This window comes from Dasypus novemcinctus, chromosome 3 (assembly GCF_030445035.2).
Source record: "Dasypus novemcinctus isolate mDasNov1 chromosome 3, mDasNov1.1.hap2, whole genome shotgun sequence".
NCBI lineage: Eukaryota > Metazoa > Chordata > Mammalia > Cingulata > Dasypodidae > Dasypus > Dasypus novemcinctus.
The window spans coordinates 31,686,194-31,706,165 of NC_080675.1; the positions used below are offsets into that span (position 1 = coordinate 31,686,194).

At 49.8% G+C, this 19,972-nt stretch overlaps 1 protein-coding gene across 1 annotated transcript in view; it reads right to left on the reverse strand.

The window, feature by feature from the left end:
• Positions 1-5,199: 5,199 nt before the first annotated feature.
• Positions 5,200-19,972, reverse strand: part of LRRC74A (leucine rich repeat containing 74A) — a 44,871-nt gene continuing 30,098 nt past the window's right edge. The window contains exons 10-14 of the mRNA XM_058292993.2: positions 18,054-18,149; positions 16,088-16,234; positions 8,984-9,091; positions 8,035-8,117; positions 5,200-5,387 (exon numbers count right to left, since the gene is read on the reverse strand). Of these exons, the coding sequence (XP_058148976.1) occupies positions 5,363-5,387; positions 8,035-8,117; positions 8,984-9,091; positions 16,088-16,234; positions 18,054-18,149 (459 nt within the window). The 3' untranslated portion in view covers positions 5,200-5,362. The remainder of the gene's footprint in view (positions 5,388-8,034; positions 8,118-8,983; positions 9,092-16,087; positions 16,235-18,053; positions 18,150-19,972) is intronic.

The window sequence follows — 19,972 nt, forward strand, 5'->3', positions numbered from 1 at the left end:
TTACACTTTAGTATAAATAAGCGTATATGGCCTCCCTCCCTCTCTCTGGGTCTTGCATTCTAATCCCCCCCTCCCTCCACACCCCTGCCACTAATTCACATAGGTGTATCTTCCTGCAGAATGGTGCACTCTGGAGGAGGCATTTTGCAGGCTGTGGGTTTTACAGCCTTTTGAAATAACACCCGGTGGATCAAAGGCCCACCATGGAGCAAGGACTCAAGATAAATAATCTTTAAGATCGCTGGGGAAAGGAGAAGCCTTGAGAGCTGCCTCCTGGCCCCCTGAAGGCAGAGAGGGAAGGGACAGTGTTCATGTGTGACTATCATCAGCTCCTCCAAGGACCATGGTGAGGAGAGAGGCATGGAGAACCACACAAGTTACTCAGAGGAGAAGAATCCTTGGGTTGGAAGTCCTTCAAACCTCTTGGCTCAGCAGGGTGGGCTCAGGACTCTGCATGGGGAGGGTGTCTGAGCTAGGGACAAAGGGTTGGCATCAGGCCCCCACGCCAGACTCCCCTTCTTGCAGCAGAACACGCTGCGAGCTAGAGGAGGGGCTGCTGAGGCCAGGTGGGGGTAGCCCAGGAGGGCCCCTCACTTCTACCCGTGAGGCCCTGGGACATTTGATGTGTATGCTAATGCAGGCTAACTGCGATTCATTTTCTTCATTCTAAATACACACCCTCTTTGTTTATCTAACACTGCATTTGCAAATTTGTGACATATTTTTTTAAGGGGGCAGCCCGCGTTGCAGATGCTTCAGGCCCCACAGATCCGGGTCTGTCCCTGGGTGCAGGAACCTGCTCCCCAGGCAGGTGCAGGGCTCCCATTTCCCTGATCCAGTTTGGGGTCCTATTTCCTTCCTCTGTGCTCCCCCCCAAGCTTGCCTTGGAAAGCTGGGAAAGCGCAGAGATGGAGGACCCGTGAGGTTGGATCCCCCTCTGCTGGAGAAACAGAGGCACTGCCGGGCTGGCAGGAGCGCCCGTGGGTCTGGGGGTGAGAGCCGGGACACCCATCTTTTGGGGGCATGGGCGCGTTTGAGCAGGCCAGGCCTCCACACCTCGAGTGTGAGCAGGTTTTGATGCACGCGTCCACACACACAAGAGGCGGGCCTCAGCCGTGCTGTCCCTGGCACCGTGCACTAAGACAGCGGCCAAACAACACAAAAGAGCCCCTGAGGCTCACACAGCCGCCCTCCGTGCCCTTCCCCTCCTGGAGGTCTGCTTTCTGAAGGAGAAATGACCTCCCTCCTTCTCTCTTCCTTTCCTCTAGTTCAAGGCCACTGGTCGGCAGCCAATGTTTAAGACACAGGCTTGCCTTGCTGATTGTTGTTTTTCAGTTTTTTAAGTCCCCGGCCCCAATGTGTCAAATAGGCCTGGTCCCCGAGGACAGCACAGCTGCCCCCACCGTCAGACAGCAGAGGCTGCAGCTTGTACTGACTGCAGGCCTGGGCCCTGGCGGATGGCGCCGGCGTCGCCGCGCTGCTCCAGGAGCGCCACGAGCCGCTGTGCCGCAGCTCCAGAGGGGATGCTCAGGATCCCTGGGTTCTCTGGGACACTGGCTCCTGAGTCGAGCCCAGGGAGTGGATGTCTGCTGTCACCATGACTGTAGGGCCCAGCTGCTAGGGGACACTGCAGCCCCCAAGATTCGGAAGGAGGTTCAGGCCCCAGCGGCCAAGAAGGCCAGACGCCCAGTGTTCTCCGCTCCAGCAGGCCTGTGAGCCTGGATGGCCATCCCACCTCCTTCCAGCTCTTCCCAAGATCCTGGAAGGGTCGTTTTTGCACAAGCCTTAAGTCAAGGCCTGGGATTAGAACATCTCCCCGTGGTATTTCAAAGGCCCAGCGCTTGGGTGATTGAGAGATGGAGGCTCGGTTTGGCCCCGAAGGCACCTCCTACACCCCTGGCTCCCCTCCCCTTCCCTCCGGGAGTGGAAACATCATGGGAATGGGGTCAGGTTTATATGAAGCACTTATGTGCCAGGCCTGGGGCTCGGTATTTCACAGGCAGGATTCCATTAAACCCTATGGGGGAAGGGCTACTGATCCCATCCCCAGTACAGATCAGGACACTGAGATTCAGAGAGGTTGAGTGACTTGCTCAAGGTCACAGAGCTGGTCCTTAGTGAAGCCAGGCAGAATTCAACCCCTGATCTGTCAAATGCCAGGATTTGCATGCTTAGGCACTTGATGGTTCTGGCACACAGAGACAGTCTACACTCCTTCCTCTCTTCTTCCCCTCTCCCTCCTTCAAGGCAATTTCTGGGCAATGTGAAGGGGTGGGAAGTGCTTGTCAGCTGGCCCTGGAGAATTGGGCCGCAACACAGCATCAGCACCTCTGCCTTTGCCTCGCCCAGCCTAACCTGCAGCTTGCGCTTGCTTATCAATTTAGCGATCCTCACTGTGCTGCAGAAAGCATGTAAACAGGGAAACGCATTTAGACATCCCCCTGGGGCTACAAGGCCGCCTGGAAGCCACAAAGGGACAGGGAGGCGATGTGGTTGAGATCTTGGGCAGCCAGAACCACATGGCCAGGCTCCGAAGCTTGGCATTGCCACTTGCTAGCTGGAGGGCTTTGGGCACGTTGCTTTACTTCTTCATGCCTCTATTTCCTCACATGTAAAGTAGAGAGAACAACAGTCCTCACTGCCCAGGCTTGGAGCATGAAGCTGTATTGAACTGGGCACAGAAGGAGGGGCAAGCCCAGCAGAGGCTGGGCTAGCGGGCTCGTGCCTCTGGGCGGTCTTTGACCTTGGTGGCTCTTCCTTTTCCTTCTAGGCCCTTCTGTTTACACTTGGGTCTGCGAGAGTGCTGCAGCTCTGCTGCTGTCTACTGCTTACGACCTGGCTCCTGGCTTGTCCAGCTGGTGAAGTCTGCTGACCAAGGGGGCCCGTTGTCGGTGGGTGTGCCCCTTTTGGGGTCCTGCCCTCACAGAGGAAGCCTCCTCTTTGCCTAGCTCCAGGGTGGGCTGACTGGGGAGGGGACTGAGTATTTAAAGGAGCCCTCGCTGTGCTTCAGAGATGTCTTCCTCACAGCCAGGTAGGTAGCCATCGGCAGCCTCGGCTCACGGGGAGGCCGCTAGCCGTGGAGAGGCCCGCCCAGGTGCCAGACTGCTGGACCCTGGTCCCAGGGCTCTGATTTCATGTCTTGGGTTGGGAAGTCAGAGAAAGCGCAGGGCAAAGACTTCAAAACAGTGGAGGAAACTAAGAGCGCACCCGCTGCTCTTACTTGGACTTTTGGAACTGACCTGACATCTCGTGGCCACAAGTAGGAATTACTCTACCTTTGGGAGGTGCCCGGCACTACTGCAGGCAGATTTTGGACTTAGCCTCCCTTTGCTCACGTGGTGGTGGCGTCAAGGACTGCTCTGAAGGGTGGGGTGAGTGTGTGGGGGTGATTTTGACTTCCGCATAACTTCTATCATCCCCCAAAACCACACGAGCAAAAATACTATTTGATAAGAACAATTGATGCCTTTTGAATTTTATGCAAAAGTGAATTAAAGCACCATGGGAAAACTTTGCTGTTTTTATTAATCCATAATCCTGGGTGCTCAAGTTGCAGGCAGAGGACTTGACGGAGAATTTTATGGGCTACTACAGACTTAAAAGACATGATCCCTGACCTCACGGGGCTTCCATTTTTTAGGAGGATAAAGCGAAGACATTTAGAGAGCACCCGGACACGTACGGCAGATGTGAGTTCCAGCCCACAAGCTCCCTATTGATCAGCTCTCTCTTCCTCATCCTAATTTTCTCTCTGAGCCCTCATGACACCCAGGGGATGGAAATTCAACTTCAAGATCATGCCCAGGGGTGAGCCACTGCTCTGAGCCTTCTGCTGTGCTCATGTGTTGGGCAGGTCCCTGGGGTCATCTGCCCACACTGACCGCCCAGGGCCCTTGGTCCCAGGCCAGCTGGTCCCTTCAGGGCTGCTGATCTGCCGTGCTCATGTGGTCCTTGGGGCAGAGAAGCTTCGGGGAGGCTGGGAGCCCAGGCCAGGAATCCGGCCTCCTAGCACTCGGGGTCTTGCCAGTGAGCAGCCCGGGACAAGTGCCCTGCTGCTGGCACGACCCGCCCTTCTCCCTCTCCTCCCCCCAGTGCAGGGGAAAGTGCCTCTCGGTGTGCCTGCCACCCCTCCCTGTCTCTTCTCTCCCCTCTCTCTTCAAGTTCTGTTCTCAGTAAGCTCAGGCTATGGGAAATGAGAGCCAGGAAAGCAGAAGTCTTGCTGGAAACTTCTCCCCTGACTCTGAATCCCACTGAAGCTAAGATCTTGAACAAGGAAGGGAAAGGGGAAAATTTGGCAGGAGAACCTAAACTACTTCAAATAATTATTCTGGCTCATGTGCAGAGAGGCCTCAGCATTCACTGCCACCCTGCCTTTGTGAAGCAAAAACCCAAGGGCCAGCGACTTGATTCCTAGATACTGCCATGTGGGATCCAAAGTGTTGGCCCCTGAGTACGGCCTCCCCCAGCCCTGAAACTTTCCCAGGGTTCTACTACTTGCAAAAAAATAAATAAATAAATAAAATAAATCCAGGTGCTCGTAATTGTTCATTCAACAGGTATTTATTGAACACCAACTGTATGCCAGGCACGAGACAGTTCCTGCCCTCATTCATTCACAATGACGGCTGGTGAGTTAACAGAAGGGGAAGCAAACACAAGGTGCCTCTCCGCCCACCTGGATAGTGTAGGCTGTTCCCGGCTAGTCCTTCTCTACTTTCTCTAAGCTCTTCATCTCTCCCCGTTTCCCGAGGAATTTTAGAAAGCCATTGAGAATGACAGATTCCTAGAACAGATCGGGAAACTTCTTTCTTAGCTTTTCCAGTTTTCAGGTGAAACCAGTCACACGGCTGGTCAGCCCTGGGGCGGCGACTAGAGGCCAGGCCTCCTAGTCTCTGGTCCTGGGATCTCCCCACGTGACCCTCCTCTGACAGCTGTTTCTAAGGGCCCCTGTCCTCTCTTCCACAGCACCTGTTCCCTCTGCCACTGCCTCCTGCATCTTGGAACTCTCTGCCCTTGATGGAGTGTAGTCACCATGACGACTGCTGTTCTGTGCCGACCTCCTTGCCACCGCTCTTTTCCTGCCGCCTAGCAACCACATCGCCTTCCCGATTTGCCTTTGCGGCTCCTAACGAGCAGCTAAGGATGCATCCCACCGAAATGAGAGGCTGCTCCCCCGGTGAGGGACACACCACTAGCAGCCCAGAGACGCCGAGGACCAAGCCGCGCTTTATTTGCTGACTCGGAGCCCTGGCCTTGGCATAGGTCCACTGAAGTTTCTGACACCTCTTAGCCTTTTCCTGCCACTGTCCGACTGGCCAGGACTTCTCTCTTGCTGAGGCTTCTTTCCAGGCCGGACCTGTTGCTATGCTGTCGGAGTTTTCCAGTAACTGTTTTGAAAGGTAAGGGGAAAACGATGAGCACCAAGCCTTGTGGCTGATGCACGAGAACGTCAAGATAGGTTCAAAGTCAAGAGACACCATTTGTAAACCCATCTATCAGCTTGGCAGAAAGCTCAACACGGGCGAGGTCCTGTGTCGCACAGGGAGGGGTGGAACGCTGGCGTACAAGGTTGGCAAGAGTGAAAACCGGCGAGGGCAATTTGGCAGGAGCTTCACATTTTAAAATCTGCTGCCCCTTTGACCCAGCAATTGTGCCGGGTCTATTCCTCTGAGTCTATTTCAGTGAAGCACTTGCATGTTTGCAAATGCTTATATGTACCAGGATATCTGTGTCAGCAAGCATCATTTGTCGTAGTGAAAAAACTGGAAGTAGCGTTAATGGCCATAAATATGAGATTAAAGTACAAGACTGCTGTACTACGGAACACTAAGCTGCAGTTAAAAAGGCTGAGACGTAACAACATGGAAAGAACACCGAGACGTACTGTGAAGGGAAAGGAAGCTGCAGAGGGCTGTGATTCCACTTATGGTAAATAAGAAACCCTGTGCGGGTATAATAATAATATGTAATAAAAGCACGTGCATTGTGAGCCTACCACGTGCCAAGTAGTATTCTAAATGCTGTAGGGGCATTTAGAGGCATTTCATCCTCAAGCCTCTTATGACTTGGGTAATATGATTAGCCCCATAATACAGATGAGGAAACTGAGGCAGAGGGAGATTGGGTAACTTGCTCAAGGTTCCACAGTAGAGGAGGTGGGATTGGGGAACTCAGGTGGTCTGGCCCCAGAGCCCAGGTTTTTAATCATTATATCAGACACACACGTGTGCCGCCCCCTCCCTTCCCGGTCACACACACATGCCCACACATGTTTTGTTGCAAGTACATGAGGAAAGGTATAGCACTGTGTACCCGACACTATCCATGAGGTCCTGGGGAGATAAAAGAGAACCTTCACTTTCTCCTTCTCCTTGCTATATACTTCTGTGGATTTAGAAGTTTTACAAGTAGATATAATCTGTCACAAAAATTAAAGTAAAAAAGTTTCGTGCAATAATAAAAGTGATGGGAGTGGATGTAGCTCAGTGTTGAGCACCTGCCTCTCACGTACAAGGTCCTGGGTTCAATCCCCGGTACCTCCTAAACAAAAGAAGTGATAAGCTTGCTCTTCCATCACCCCTAACCAAGCAGTGGTGTGCGACCTGAGGGGTGACCCTGCTGCCTCTGCCTGGAGCGTTTGTCCTGCCTCTGGCAGGAGCTGGGCTTGGAACTGGGTCTGGCAACCCCTGCCTTGGGTCCTTCCCACCAGCTGCCCAAGGAACGAGAGGCACCCCTCTAGGGAGGACAGGCAGGGGGGTCACAGGACAGAGGTGACAAGTAGCAAAGGGTGGACCACACTCCAAGCTGCACCCTCCCTCATCGATGGCAGCGTCACCCACATGCCTCATCCGCATCTAATCCAGTACCCCTCGGGGCTATGGTAATCACCCCCACTTTAAAGAGGAGGGAGTTAAGGCTGGGGGATGGAGAGCTGTGCCCACAGCCGCAGCCTTCCTCGTCTGCAGGGCAGGGTTCGCAGCTGGGTCGGCCTGCTTTCCAGACCCCGAGCGGGGCCAGGAGAGAGGTGTTGGAGGAGGAACACTTGGGGCCCTCTTCCCGCTAGAGCGCCTCCAGGACGCAGGCAAGAGGCAAAGCCACAGGGACCCAACAGGGCTCCCGGGCTGCAGACCCACGTGTGGGTGGAAGGTGGCAGGGCCCCGGGCTGTGGGCCTGGAGGTCGAGCACTGTGGTTGAGAGAGAAGGTTCTTGGGCAACATGAACCGGGGGTGCAAAGGCCAGGGCTGCCCCTTTCCAGCTGCAAGACCTTCACTTCTCTACAGCGCAGTTTCATCATTTACAAAATGGGGGTGATGGGTAACCCTGCCATTGGGTGTTGGGAGATTCAGGCCCCCTGGACTATTTGCTGGGAAGCAGAGGACGTGGTGTGCTCTCGGTGGGTGTTGGCAGCTCTCTCCTATCTCTGCAAGGAATCTGACCTAAGTCACATGCTGCCCTGAACCCCCAAATCCAGCAGAATCAACTGACCTATAGTTCCCCAGTGGCCCCGTGCTGGCTCACACTTGGTACCTTCCCTCCTTCTGCTCAGACAACCAGCCCTCTTTTCTGTGCCTGCCTTGCCACACTCAGCTGTGACAGCGCCACCTCCTGCCCAAGGGCTACCTCCTTTTAGGGCTACCATAGTGCCCAGCACGCAGCCCCGTGATTGCTCTCACCCCATCACAGCCTAATAATTTGCTTCCTTGTCTCACCTCCTATTAGGTTGTGAGCACTGGAGCTACAGCTCCTTCTGTCCTACATCCCCAGCATCTGGCCCAGCAGCCAGCACGTGGTGGGGCCTCAGCAAGCTCTGCTAAACGAGTGAATTGATGAGAAGGAGGATAAGCAGTGGGGCCCGGCCCAGGCTACTAGGCACAGGCAGCCAGTTGCTGCAGGGTGAGTGTGGCTCTAACTAATGAAATGCAGTCGGGGCAGCCCCAGGAGCTCAGGCCCACCCAGCCAGGGACCCTAGGAGAGACATGGGGGCCTGCACGTGGCAGGAGCTGGAAGGGGAATGGCCGTCGGGCCTGGGCTGACCTGAAGTTCACCATGCCTGTCTTCTCATCCATCTTCCTTATCAGCTCTCTGACTTGGTGTCGGTTTATAGGCACCTTGTTTTGCTGAGGAAGTGGATGGAACATGTGGAGTTACTGGACCCTCCACTCACCTTATCGCAGCCCCCCACCCTGCTCGCCACTGCTTTGCTCCTCTAGGGACCATGGCTGGCAAGGAGGACTCAGAGACTGGGCCCACCGCCTAGGGGAGAAGCCCCCTACCCATGGGTCATTGCCCAGACTCTAGGACGTCTCCCTTCTCTGGGGAGCAATAAGAGTGAAGGAGACCAGGGGTCAGGAGCAGTGGGTGGCCGTTGGGATGGCAACAAGGTGAAGGTCATTCGTACTTTCCTGCTACCCAGTCCTGCCCAGCCTCTTCACCACGGACCTGGTTACTGAATGTCGTAGCCCCTCCCCAGGCCCTTGTCATAATTTCCCCACCTGAATCCCATTCTCAAGGGCCAGTTCCCTGCGAGGGCTGCCCAGGTGGCCTTCTTCAAGTTCGCACTTCAGGGGGCCTTCAGCATTGTCATCACATAGGGTGAGGGATGTAGGACCTCAGACAGGATGCTGGAGCCCAAGGTGGGACTACTGGGGCTCTGGGATGTGGTCTCTTATCTCACTCCCCTTATTATCTGCCCAGGAGTCAAATGCGATGGGGAGAAAGACCTACAAGATGAAGAGCATGTGTCTTCAGGTGGCGTCTGGGGGTCACCTGCATTAAGCCCTAAGACACAGAGGTGTGTTGAGGGAGATCTGAGATTCCCTCTGAGTCTAGACAAGTGAGGTGAGCGTCTCACAGGAGATCCCAGGAGGCCCTGGCAAATGCTCTCTGTCACTGTCTCGGTTTCTCTCTGTCTCTCTGTCTCTCCCTCTCTCTCCCTTGCACACGCACACACCATGGTGCTGTGAGCCACCAGGGATCAACACACCTGCATTATAACTTTCCGGAACTCGTCCACAGACATTCTCATTGTTCCGTTAGGGTTCAAGCTCTGGAAGAAGTCCAAGACTGTGATTTTGTGCTGGTCCGCATAGCTCTGAGAGAAGCAGGAGACACCAGGAGTGAACATTTGCCCTTATAACAACTATAACCACTGCGCCAACCCTTGCAGTGGAGGCAGCCACTCTCCAGACCTAGAAAGCCTGCGCGGCACTGTGAGAAGGTAAACGTGAGGGGCTCGAATTCCCCATGCGTTCACAGCGGTTTAAGAGCAAGGGACCTGCACAGGCCAGGGCATGGCAAAATTGCACGATGCGATGGTTCTTGTGTGTTTGCTCAGTTTCAAATAACACCCCCACTTCCCATTGAGCCACTCTCCATGCGGTTCTCAAGGCAAAAGATCACAGAAAGTGCTGTTAAGCTCCCACAGCATCAAGGGAATAGGGGTTGGTGATCACATACACATACAATATTTTACTTTGAAACCATCTCTGCTAAGACTGGTGTAGAAGACACACTGTGGGTGGTGGGTAGGATGTTGTCAGCTCCGAGATCAAAGGAGCAAACCAAAACCATGTACCCAACCTTGTGATGGGTTGGACAGATTCTAGGAATTCAAAGAACTCTCATAGTTCTCACACAAATGCTCAAGTGCATATGTACTGTGTTGAAATATTTAAAAATAAAATTTCATTTAAAAAATATCTACCACTTTAGATTAATGAAAAGAAGAAAATTAAAAAAATAACACAGATATCCAGTCCCACCAGCCAAAGTTACCATCTTGGTGTGTATCCTTTTATCTATCTATCTATCCATCCATCTATCCATCTATCCATCCATCTATCCATCCATCTGTCTATCTGTCTATCTATCTATCTATCTATCTATCTATCTATCTATCTATCTATCTATCTATCTATCTATCTATCTATCTATCATCTATCTATCTATACCTATCAATCAATCATCTTTCTAGCTGTATCTTTCTATTTGTCACCTATCTTTCTACTGCATATACTGTTTTTTAAAAACTTTTAATTTTGAAATACTTTCAAACTTTACAGGATAGTTACAAAAATAATGCAAATCCCATTCAGAATACCCTAACCTACTCCCTGCCTTCCCCCTCTGAGGTACCCAGCTCTACTAATTTTGACATTTTGCCACATTTCCTGGATCATTCTCTCTATCCTTCTACCATCTATCTGTATCTATCTATCTGTTTATCAATCCATTTTCTGAACATTTGAGTACTGTAGGTGGTATACATCATGCTCCCTGAACCCTTATTACTGCCATGTGTATTTCCTAAGAACAAGGATACTCAATTCTGTGACCACTGTGAGTGAAGTTGCAAAGTTCAAGAAATTAACACCGATAAAAAACTTACAGTTCATATTTGAATTTTTTCATATTCCCTAACAATGTCGCTTTGAGCCTTTGCTCCTCCCTTGTTAGATCCCATTCAGCATCATGTGTTGGCTTTAATTGTCATTGTCTCTTTAGTTGCTGTTACTTTTTTCATTGTAGGAATACATACACAACAGAAACTTTTCCAACTCAACCACTCCTAAGCATGCAACTCAGTGGGATCCATCACATTCACAATATTGTGGTACCCTTACTACCTTCCATTATTAAAAGCGTCTCATCTCCCCAATCAGAAACTCTACACCCATTGTGCAGTAACTCCCCATTCCCTCTGCTCCTGGCAACCTGTGCTCTAATTTCTGTCTCTATAAGCATACATGTTCTGATATTTACTTTGTAATTATCCTGCGGCTTAAAGTTAACATCCTAAATCTATTATAATCTCATTTGCTGTGGTACCAGCTTAACTTCAGATATACACAAACTCTGTTCCTATTCCCCTCTGCCCCCCACCTTTATAGATCTTGTTACAACTTACATGTTTTTACATTATGAGTCCCAAACCTCTGATTTATCATTACTTTTTAGGTGTTTGCCTTTTAGATCCTACAGGAAATAAAAAGTGGTGTTATAAACCAAAAATACAAGAGTATTAGCATTTATATTTACCCATGTCATTACTCTCAACAGAGATCTTTATTTCTTCATGTGGCTTCGATCTATTGTCTATCGTCCTTTCCTTTCAAATCACAGAACTCTTTTTAGTTTCTCTTGTAGGGCTAGTCTAGTGGTGACAAACTACCTCTGCTTTTGCTTATCTGGGAATGTATTTATCTCTTCCTCATTTTTGAAAGACAGCTTTACTGGATATAGAATTCTTGAATGGCAATTTCTTGCTCTCAGCAGTTTAAATGTGTCATCCTAGTGCCTTCTTGCTTGCATGGTTTCTGATGAGAAATCAGCATGTGAGCTTATTGAGGCTCCCCTGTTGGTGACACAGTGCTTCTCTCTTGTGGCTTTCAGGATTTTCTCTGTATCTTTGGCATTTGACAGTTTGATTAGAACATGCTGGGGCATGGGTCTATTTGAGTCAATCCTGTTTGGAGTTTGCTGAGTGTCTTGGATGTGTATATTCATGTCTTTCATTAAATTTGGGAAGTTGTCAGTCATTATGTCTTTGAATATTCTCTCTGCCCCTTTCTCTTGTTCTTCTCCTTTTGAGACTGCCACATGAACATATTGGTGTGCTTGATAGTGTCCCTCAGGCTCTAATCACTTTCCTTCATTCTTTCTTCTCTCTTGTCCCTCAGACTATGATTTCAATTGTCTTACCTTCAAGTTCACCAATTCTTTCTTCTGCCAGTTACAATCTGCTGGGAACTGTAAAATTCCCTTCTAGGGAATTTTTAATTTTTTAGTCAGCCCTTTTGATTACTTTTTCATAATTTCCATCTCTCTATTGATATTCTCTTTATGTTCATCTATTGTTTTCCTGATTTCCTTTAGTTCTTTCTCCATATTTCCCTTTCCCTCTTTGTGTATATTTAGGACCATTTTTTATTTATTTTTTTAAAATTTATTTTTTCTTCATTTCTCTCCCCTCCTCCCCTCCCTTCCCCCCCAGCCCCTCCCTGTTGTCTGCTCTCTGTGTGCATTCGCTGTGTGTTCTTCTGTGTAGGACCCATTTTTAAAAAGTCTTTATCTGATATGTCCCCATTTGGCCCTCCTCATTGATGGTTTCTAATGCTGTAATCTTTTCCTTTGCCTGGGCCTGTTTCTTTGTATGTTTTATAATCTTTTGTTGAAACCTGGACATTTTGATATCTTAATGTATTATTGCTGGAATTTAGAATCTGTGCCGACTATTCATCTCTTAAGCAAGTATCCAGCTATTGTTAAGGCAGAGCTTTCCTTGAATGCCAGGAGCTAATAAAAAAAAAAAAAAAAAAAAAAAAAAAGAGGAAAAAGAAAACACCTGTCCTAGTCTTTGCAGCTTGACCAGTGCGAGAGCTCTCCTTCAGGGCTTATCCTTACAGTGTGTTTAGAGAATAGCTTCAGGGCAAAGCACAGGGCCCTCTCCACCATCCCTCCTGTGCTGCATCTCGTCTTGGGTATATGCATGCCCTAGGAATAGACACAAATGTCTCTCGTCCTTAAGAAATAGCTTCCCCAGAGTCCTCAGCACTGCACTCTATGTCCTCTGTCCTGCAATCTTGCACAGGGGTCTCTAGGAGAATTCTGTGAATTGCCTTTTACACGCAGGGCAAGTTCTAGGGTGACAAGTCCCTCATTCCACCACCAGACAGACTGGGCCAGACTCATGCTCCTAGCATGTGCACAGGAGTGATGGGGCTCCCTCTGGAGCCAGGGACCAGGGGTCCACACTGGGTCCTCAGCTAGCAGGAGCGGGGAAGGGCCAGCTCGGGCGCCATGAGATCCTACTGCTTTAAGTAGCTCTTTTCTTGATTTGGCCCTCGCCCTGCTGCAGTCCTTTAACCGTTTTCTGGAGGTTTGAGGAAGCTTTTTCTGCCAGTTCTTGCTGGTTGTTCAAAGATTCTGTGGGGGAACAGAGCGCTGAGGTGGCTCACTCCCCCATCCCGGTTGGGGTGGGGTCTGCACATACTATTTTGTAAAATGCTCTTTACCCTGTGTTAATACATTGTGAACACTTTTTCAATGTCATGAAAATATCCTTTGGGGATTCTTTTCTACTCTCAGAAGCCCCCAGGCAAAGCCCTGCTGTCCTGCAGGTGGCCCTCAGAGCCCAGCCCTTGCTCCCTGCTCTGTCCCCACCCTGCCCTTTCTGGAGTGCACTAACTCTCACCCTTTTGGGGTGACTCCCTAACCTGCATTTCCAGCTCTGCATCCTCAACAGCTGCTGGACACATCCACCCTGCCATCCTCCTGGCACCTCCTTCAAACTATTGTGAATCTCATTCAGCTCAGTTCTGCCACCTGACACTGAGTGCTGTGGCCAATGCCGTGGGCCATCTCTCAGCAGCCATCCTAGCATCTTCGTAGCATGCTTGTCTATGATGCAGGGGTTGGAAAGCTAAAAATCATTTCCGAAACCTCCTTGCTGCTAGAGGTCAGAATGGGATGGGTTTTGCCAAGCAGCTGTATGAGACATAGGTGGGAGACGTGAGTGAGAGGTCTGGTTTGGAGAGAGCAGGTGGTGCTGTGGTGGTTTCTTCTTTCAGTGGTTGATTCCTGATAAAGCAGCTTCTGCTCTTGGCAGAAGCAGCAGCCCTCTTGGCAACCCATTTTGGGTGTTTTGGGAATCATTCCTGGAATCTAAGCCAAGAGTCTGCTTCTTCAGTCTTCCCAATGTTTCTGTGGTCTTGTTCCTATGATAAATTCCTTTGTGCTTAACCCACCCAGAGTGATTCTCTGATGACCAACTAAGAACCTTGACCAACAGAAGGGCCTGTTATGTGTTTGGCGCTTTGGAGGTGCTGATGGTAAGATCTACCGTGGCCCCTGCCCTCGAGGAGTTGCTTTGAAAGGAGAAGGCAGGAGGCTATGGGAGCATAAGGTGAGGCCACTTTCTCTTGACTAGGCATGCAGAGAAGGGTTCCCTAAGGAAGTGGCACTTGGTAGAGACCCGGGGAATGAGTAGGGGCAGACGAGACACACCTCGGGTACTAGAAGAAGAGTGTTCCAGGCAGGGGGAGCTGGGTGTGGACAGGTCAGGAGTTAGGAGAGAAGAGGATACAAAGAGGAAGGAGGGGAAGCCAGCAGGGCTCAAGTGTGGAAGATGAGGGGTGGAGCGGGGAGGGCCGAGGATGGAGCCATTGACAGGGCCAGACGGTGGCCAATTTCCCCGTCTGCACTTCCCTGTCTCTGGCGATGCTGCCATCTTTCTTATCCTTGGGCTTGAAATTTGGGGGTATCTTTGTCTTCTATCACCACAGAGGTCCCAACACCCCCCCCCCACCTCCCCACACACACTCCCCAAATACCTAACCATTTGAGCCCTGGAGATTTCTCCATAATGATTACTCTTACATCTGTCCCTTCACTCCCTTTGTTGTTCTCAGCCAAGTCACTACGCCGTAGCTGGACAATTAACCCGCGTCCTCCCTGGTCTTCACACTCTCGTCTTTACAGCTCATTGCATCCCCCGATGCCAGAAAAATCACCTCTCAACCCTGTTGGATTCATACCACAGCCGCTGCTCAACAACTGTTGCTGGCTTCCTGCTCCCTTGGGAATCAAATGTGAACTTGGAGCCTGAAATCTGAGGGCTGCCACGCCCATCCCAGCTTCCCTTCCCAGGCTCTACTCCCAGGCTTCTCCATGCCAATGTCCTGCTGGAGCCACGCCGTTCGCCTCATACTTCCCAGACACACTGCGTGCAATCCCAACTCTGCACCTTTGCTCCCGGCATCCTCTTCCCAGAATACCCTCTCACACCCTCAGGTGTTGCTCACCTGAACTTTTCCCACTCTTCAAGTCCTTCCCCAAACCCAGTAGCTTCCAGAAGGTCCTCCTTTTCTGTTTGCCTAGTCCTACAGTGAGCTTTAATTTGGATCCTGATGAACTTTGCTGCCTTTGTCACATGTCTGCCATTTATCATGACACCTTCAGTTGGTAATTACTGTATCTGTCCCATCTTCCCAACCACACAGTTGGCCCCCTGAGGAAAAGGGCTCTGTTTTGAACTGCATGTCTTACTTGGTTTCTACTCCAAGATTCCCTTTCTGCGTACTTTTAAAACAAGGCATGGGTGGGGTCCCCTGCTTTGCATTGGACAAGCCATTCTTGTTCACTGCATCCTATTCCTCTGGCAAATCAAGATTCCCCTTGGTTCCATCTGAGGTCATCTTACTTGTCAAAATACTTGATGCCCCTTTGCCTTCTAGAACTTCACACACAAGTATTTTCATGCAAGAGCCCTTTTATTTAGTCCTGGAAACTGAGACTAATCAGAGGCAGGAAGCAGATGGGGGGCCCAGACTCTGCAGAAATGGCAATTTGCACGGTAGCCTCCCTGTCCTGCTTTCCCCTGCAGCTGGCAGCAGCCTCCTCTTCTCCACCATGTGGTGCAAGGCCAGTGGTGGAAAGCAGCCCTGAGTCTAGGTGCCGATCTGGAAGGCCATTGGGACAGTATGTGTCCTATCATCCCTTTCGACTCTAACACTCTGTGATTCCCAAAGACAATCTAAGAAAAGACTCTAGCCAGGTCCAGGTTACCACTAGAAATAAAGGACTCGAGTGTCCCTCTTTAACGGAAGCCACCACACAGCCTTTCAGATCTCAGGGGTGCCTAGGCATCCTTACCAGCTGTCAGAAAGAGCCAGCACTTATTGGATACATATTTTAGTCCAGGCATTGTTCTAAGCCCTTCATGTGTATCATCTAATTTGATTTTCACAGCAACCCAGTGAAGGTGGGACTGTTATTATCCCCCCTTTACAGGTGAAGAAACTGCACAGCGAGCTTCAGTGCCTTGTCCTGGTGGTACATTAGCAAGTGGGGGAGCCTGTGTGGTAGAATTCATCCCATTCCAAGCTCTTCCCACTTCAGCCTGTTCTCACCTCTTCCCTTTCTCTGGAACTAGGGAAGCAGTGCTGAGAAATCTGATATCCACATGGAATAATCTGAGACTTTTCTTACCATAGAGGACTGCACAGGCACTTGGGAGGCAGGGAATCCCTGGGTAGCTGATTTGGAGCCAAAGGCTCCTGGGGACTCTGCGAGGAAGGCAGCAGCTCACCTGGATGAGTTTTATAGGGTTTGCCCACGTTAAGATGTTTTTCTTGCTAGAGAAGCTTTGGACTGCCTTGAATATCACATCCAGCTGGGGGTGAGTGGCATACACCCCATCCAATGTCTTCAGGAAGGCCTCGGACACCAGCACATTCTGTCATGGGAGAGAAGGGACCTGTGATGGAGCGGGTGCTGCCATTGTGCCCTCTCCCTGCCCAGACCCATGGGCCCTTCCTTCCACCTGAGCCAAAGTCAAAATGTTTTATCTTTTCCAGTTTATTCCGCAGTGTTGCTCCTTGACTGGGATAGTAGGTTTTTTTTAGAGTTTGGGGTTTGACTTGTAAGTTTCTTACATGATATTGATCGGATGTCTACACCAAGTGCTGATGGCTCATAACAGCTCAGAACTGTTCCCAAAGAGTGAGCAACAGCGTCTGCAGGTGACAGATGAGATACAAAACTATGGAGCAGGGTGACTGGCCTTTAAACGAGTCTCTTGAAATGACCATATCTACACGAGAGTTGTCTTCAGAGCAGGTGCCCTGGGAAGATGACTCCTGTTTCAATAAGCCTGTCACAGCTCAAAGTGAATTGGGCATGCCTCCTTGGGAAGTACCCTCAGAGGTCTTTTATAGGACATAGGAGAGTGTGTGCTTTGTGAAAGAGTATAAGACCAAACCCAAACTCAGCCAGCTTGCTCAACCTGTTCCATTCTTCAGATGTGATGCTAAGGGTCTGGTGGCTTTTCAAAGAAGTAAGCTCAGGCTCGAGGGCTGAAGACCTACCTCCTCTGTAGAGAGTCTAGAGAAAGTTCTAGAAGTATCCACAATGGAGGAATTCAAACACTAGTTATGGCAGCATTATTGACAAAAGGGAGGGAAAAGCTAATTCAAACCTATTTATTCTGGTGGGCTTTCGGTGACTGTGTGATCACAGCTCACAGGTTTTCCTGCCATCTAGTGCCTAAAAAGCACCATCGCTAAAGTTCTCCCAAACACACCAAGGCATTGCCTGGTCCATGCCTTCTAGCCTGTGCTGCAGAGAAAGAAACACATGCCCAAAAAAATTGAGCCCGTAGTTGAGATGCAGAGGCAAGGTGAGGTGATGAAGGCAGCATCCTGGGCTACAAAATCAGAGACAGATTTTCATAGGAGAAAGATTTAGAAGTACAATAAGGAGTCTGGGACAGGGAGAAAGGGGTAAGGGAACAAAGTGAAAAGAAAAGTACATTTTTTTAGTGTCCTATAATCTGCGGCAAATATAAATCCAAATTTTACCTATTCAGTTCAAAGAAACAAGGATTTAAATATTCAAATATTATCACTTATGGAACTGCAAGGCATTAAAATCATCGTAACAAAACTTCATATTTATGTAGCATTAACAAAAATGTAAAAGGGCTTGTATACCACACCTTTGTGGAATGCTAGAGGATGATGCAAAAGCCCTGGGTTTATGCTTTGCTGTGTTTCTTACCCACTGTGTGGTTCTGGGTAAATGACCCAACCCCTCTGTTACCATCATCTCCTTGGGCTTTCCTCGTTCTCAAGGGATTTTTCACCCTCAAATGCTACTCTGAACACAAACAGGCCAAGTCATAAAATGAAAATACAGGAGTGTATATATTTTAATACCCAGATTCTAAAATCTTGTGATTCTGGAACCATTCTGAAATCACGGGCCACCCAACAGCAAAGCTGATGGTCAGTAACCTCTGTTTGGGGGTCCTCCTGCCTTCCTCTTTGGCATTGCCTTCTCTCCTCTCTTAGGTGTTTGTGGATCTGGTGAACTGTTTCATGCTGTGATGTGGCTGACTTAATGGCTTCCCTGGCTGAAGGGGCCCTGGAGGGGAGGGAGGGAGTTTTCCTGGAACATTGGTGTGAACCTGTGAGGGACCGAGCTGCTGAAACGGCCAACACAGCAGGCGTGGGGATTGCCTCGCTCTGGGCGGCGGCAAGCATTTGATCACTTACGGAAATGTCAAGCTCTTCCAACCTGGATTTGGGGTTCTTCTTGATGGACGTGATAAGTACAGTAGCCCCTTCCATATTCAGAGGGTTCAGGAACAGCTGTGGGAAAAGGGCGAGATGAGGGGAGGGTGAGATGGGGGCGGGAAAGGCTGGCACTGAGCATGGATTCCACTTCCCATCATATCACAACCTCTGTCTTACCCCGGAAGTTCTATGTTAGCCCCTGTCTCCACGTCCATCTATCCATCCATCCATCCATCCATCCATCCATCCAACTATCCATCCATCCATCCAGCTACCTGTCCACCTCACTGCTCATCTATCCATTCATCCAACAGACATGTACTGAGGGCCTGCCATGTGCCTGCCACTGGCAGAATTAAGCACTGAGAGATACACAGGCAGCCCTGACAAGGCCTCTGCCCTCGGGTAGCTTACATTCTCATGGGGGAGACAGGCGAGCAAACAAATGGTGTCATAAATGTGATAATGGCAGTAGCAGAGGTCACCTGGCACACTGCAGGGGTAAGGAAAGGGGCATCTGGCACAGGGGAGAGGTCCCTTGAGCTAAGTCTTGCAGAACTAATGGAAATTAATTCATCAGATCTGAAGGGGGGGTGGGGCAGGATCAGAGGAGGGAATAAGGTGCTCCCTAGAAGACTAGGGTGAGTGAGGGCCAAGGGGCAGGAACATGAAAGAGTGCGGTGTATTTGAGCAATAGCAAACGTTTTGTGAGGCAGAAGCAGAGAGGATGAGGTTTCAGAGCTGGGTTAGGGCCAGATCCTGAAGGACCTTGTGGACTTAGGTAAGGAATTGGACACTATTCTAATGGTGCCGGGAGCCACTGGAGTGTGGAATAGAGGTTAACACTGTGGGATAGCAGTTAACCCTGTGGGATAGAGGTTAGCCGCAGGGACCATGGGGTCTGGTGGCCCTGCCTACTAGCCGTGTGGCCTTGCATCAGTTCTCCAAGCATTACGTACCCATCACGTAGGGCTGCTCTGAGGATTAAATAAATCAAGTCAAGCATTCAGAAGGTGCTTGTGACACAGTAGGCAGCCAACGGATGTTAGCTATTTTCACTGAACACTTCCAGCTGTAGATGTCATGAGGCAGCGGCCCAAACCTTTATTAAACACCTACCAGCCATCAGGCATTCTCCAGGCTCTAATGCTCTCCAGCGAGAAAAGACAGGCTCATGTCCTCTCTCCACAGGATTTAGCATCTAGGACCCCACCCTTGACTCACTTCCAGGTGGGAGTTCCTTACTTTTCCAAGATTAAGGAAATGAGGGCTGGGCCTAGACATGGAGAACAAGACAATTTTGGTGGCAAAAGTTGATGTGGCCTCAAGTTACGGCCAAACTAAGAGTTTCACTTTAAGCATCTTTCTTTCACTTATAAAACAAACAGCCCCACCAACAACCAACCAACTAACAAAAAAACCAAACCATATATTAATTACACATAGTCAATGTAGAAAACTTAGAAAAGCCTCCATTTTCTCATCTAACAAATGGAATGGAGCCCTCTTTGTAGGGATGGGAAATGAATAACGGGGCAAATCACTTACTAGGGCATCTGGCTCATGGTAGGAGCCCCAGAAAGGGGAACTATTAATCGATGTTCTCACTTTTCATGCCCAGAAGCTTCTATGTTATACATTAGCAACTACAAGCAAATTAATTTACAATGAAGTATTTATTCATTCAATCAATATTCATCAGGCATCTACCCAGCCCTGCCCTGGGTACTAGGGGAATAAAAATGGGCAAAGTGAAACGCAGTCTTTGTTGTCATGAAGCTTTCACACTAGTGGGACAATAGATGTTAACCAAAGAGTCACTCAAATGAGGTGTAAGTTCTGCATGGAGGAGTGAACTCGGTTCTGACAGCAGATAACTGAGGCTGAGGATCCCAGCA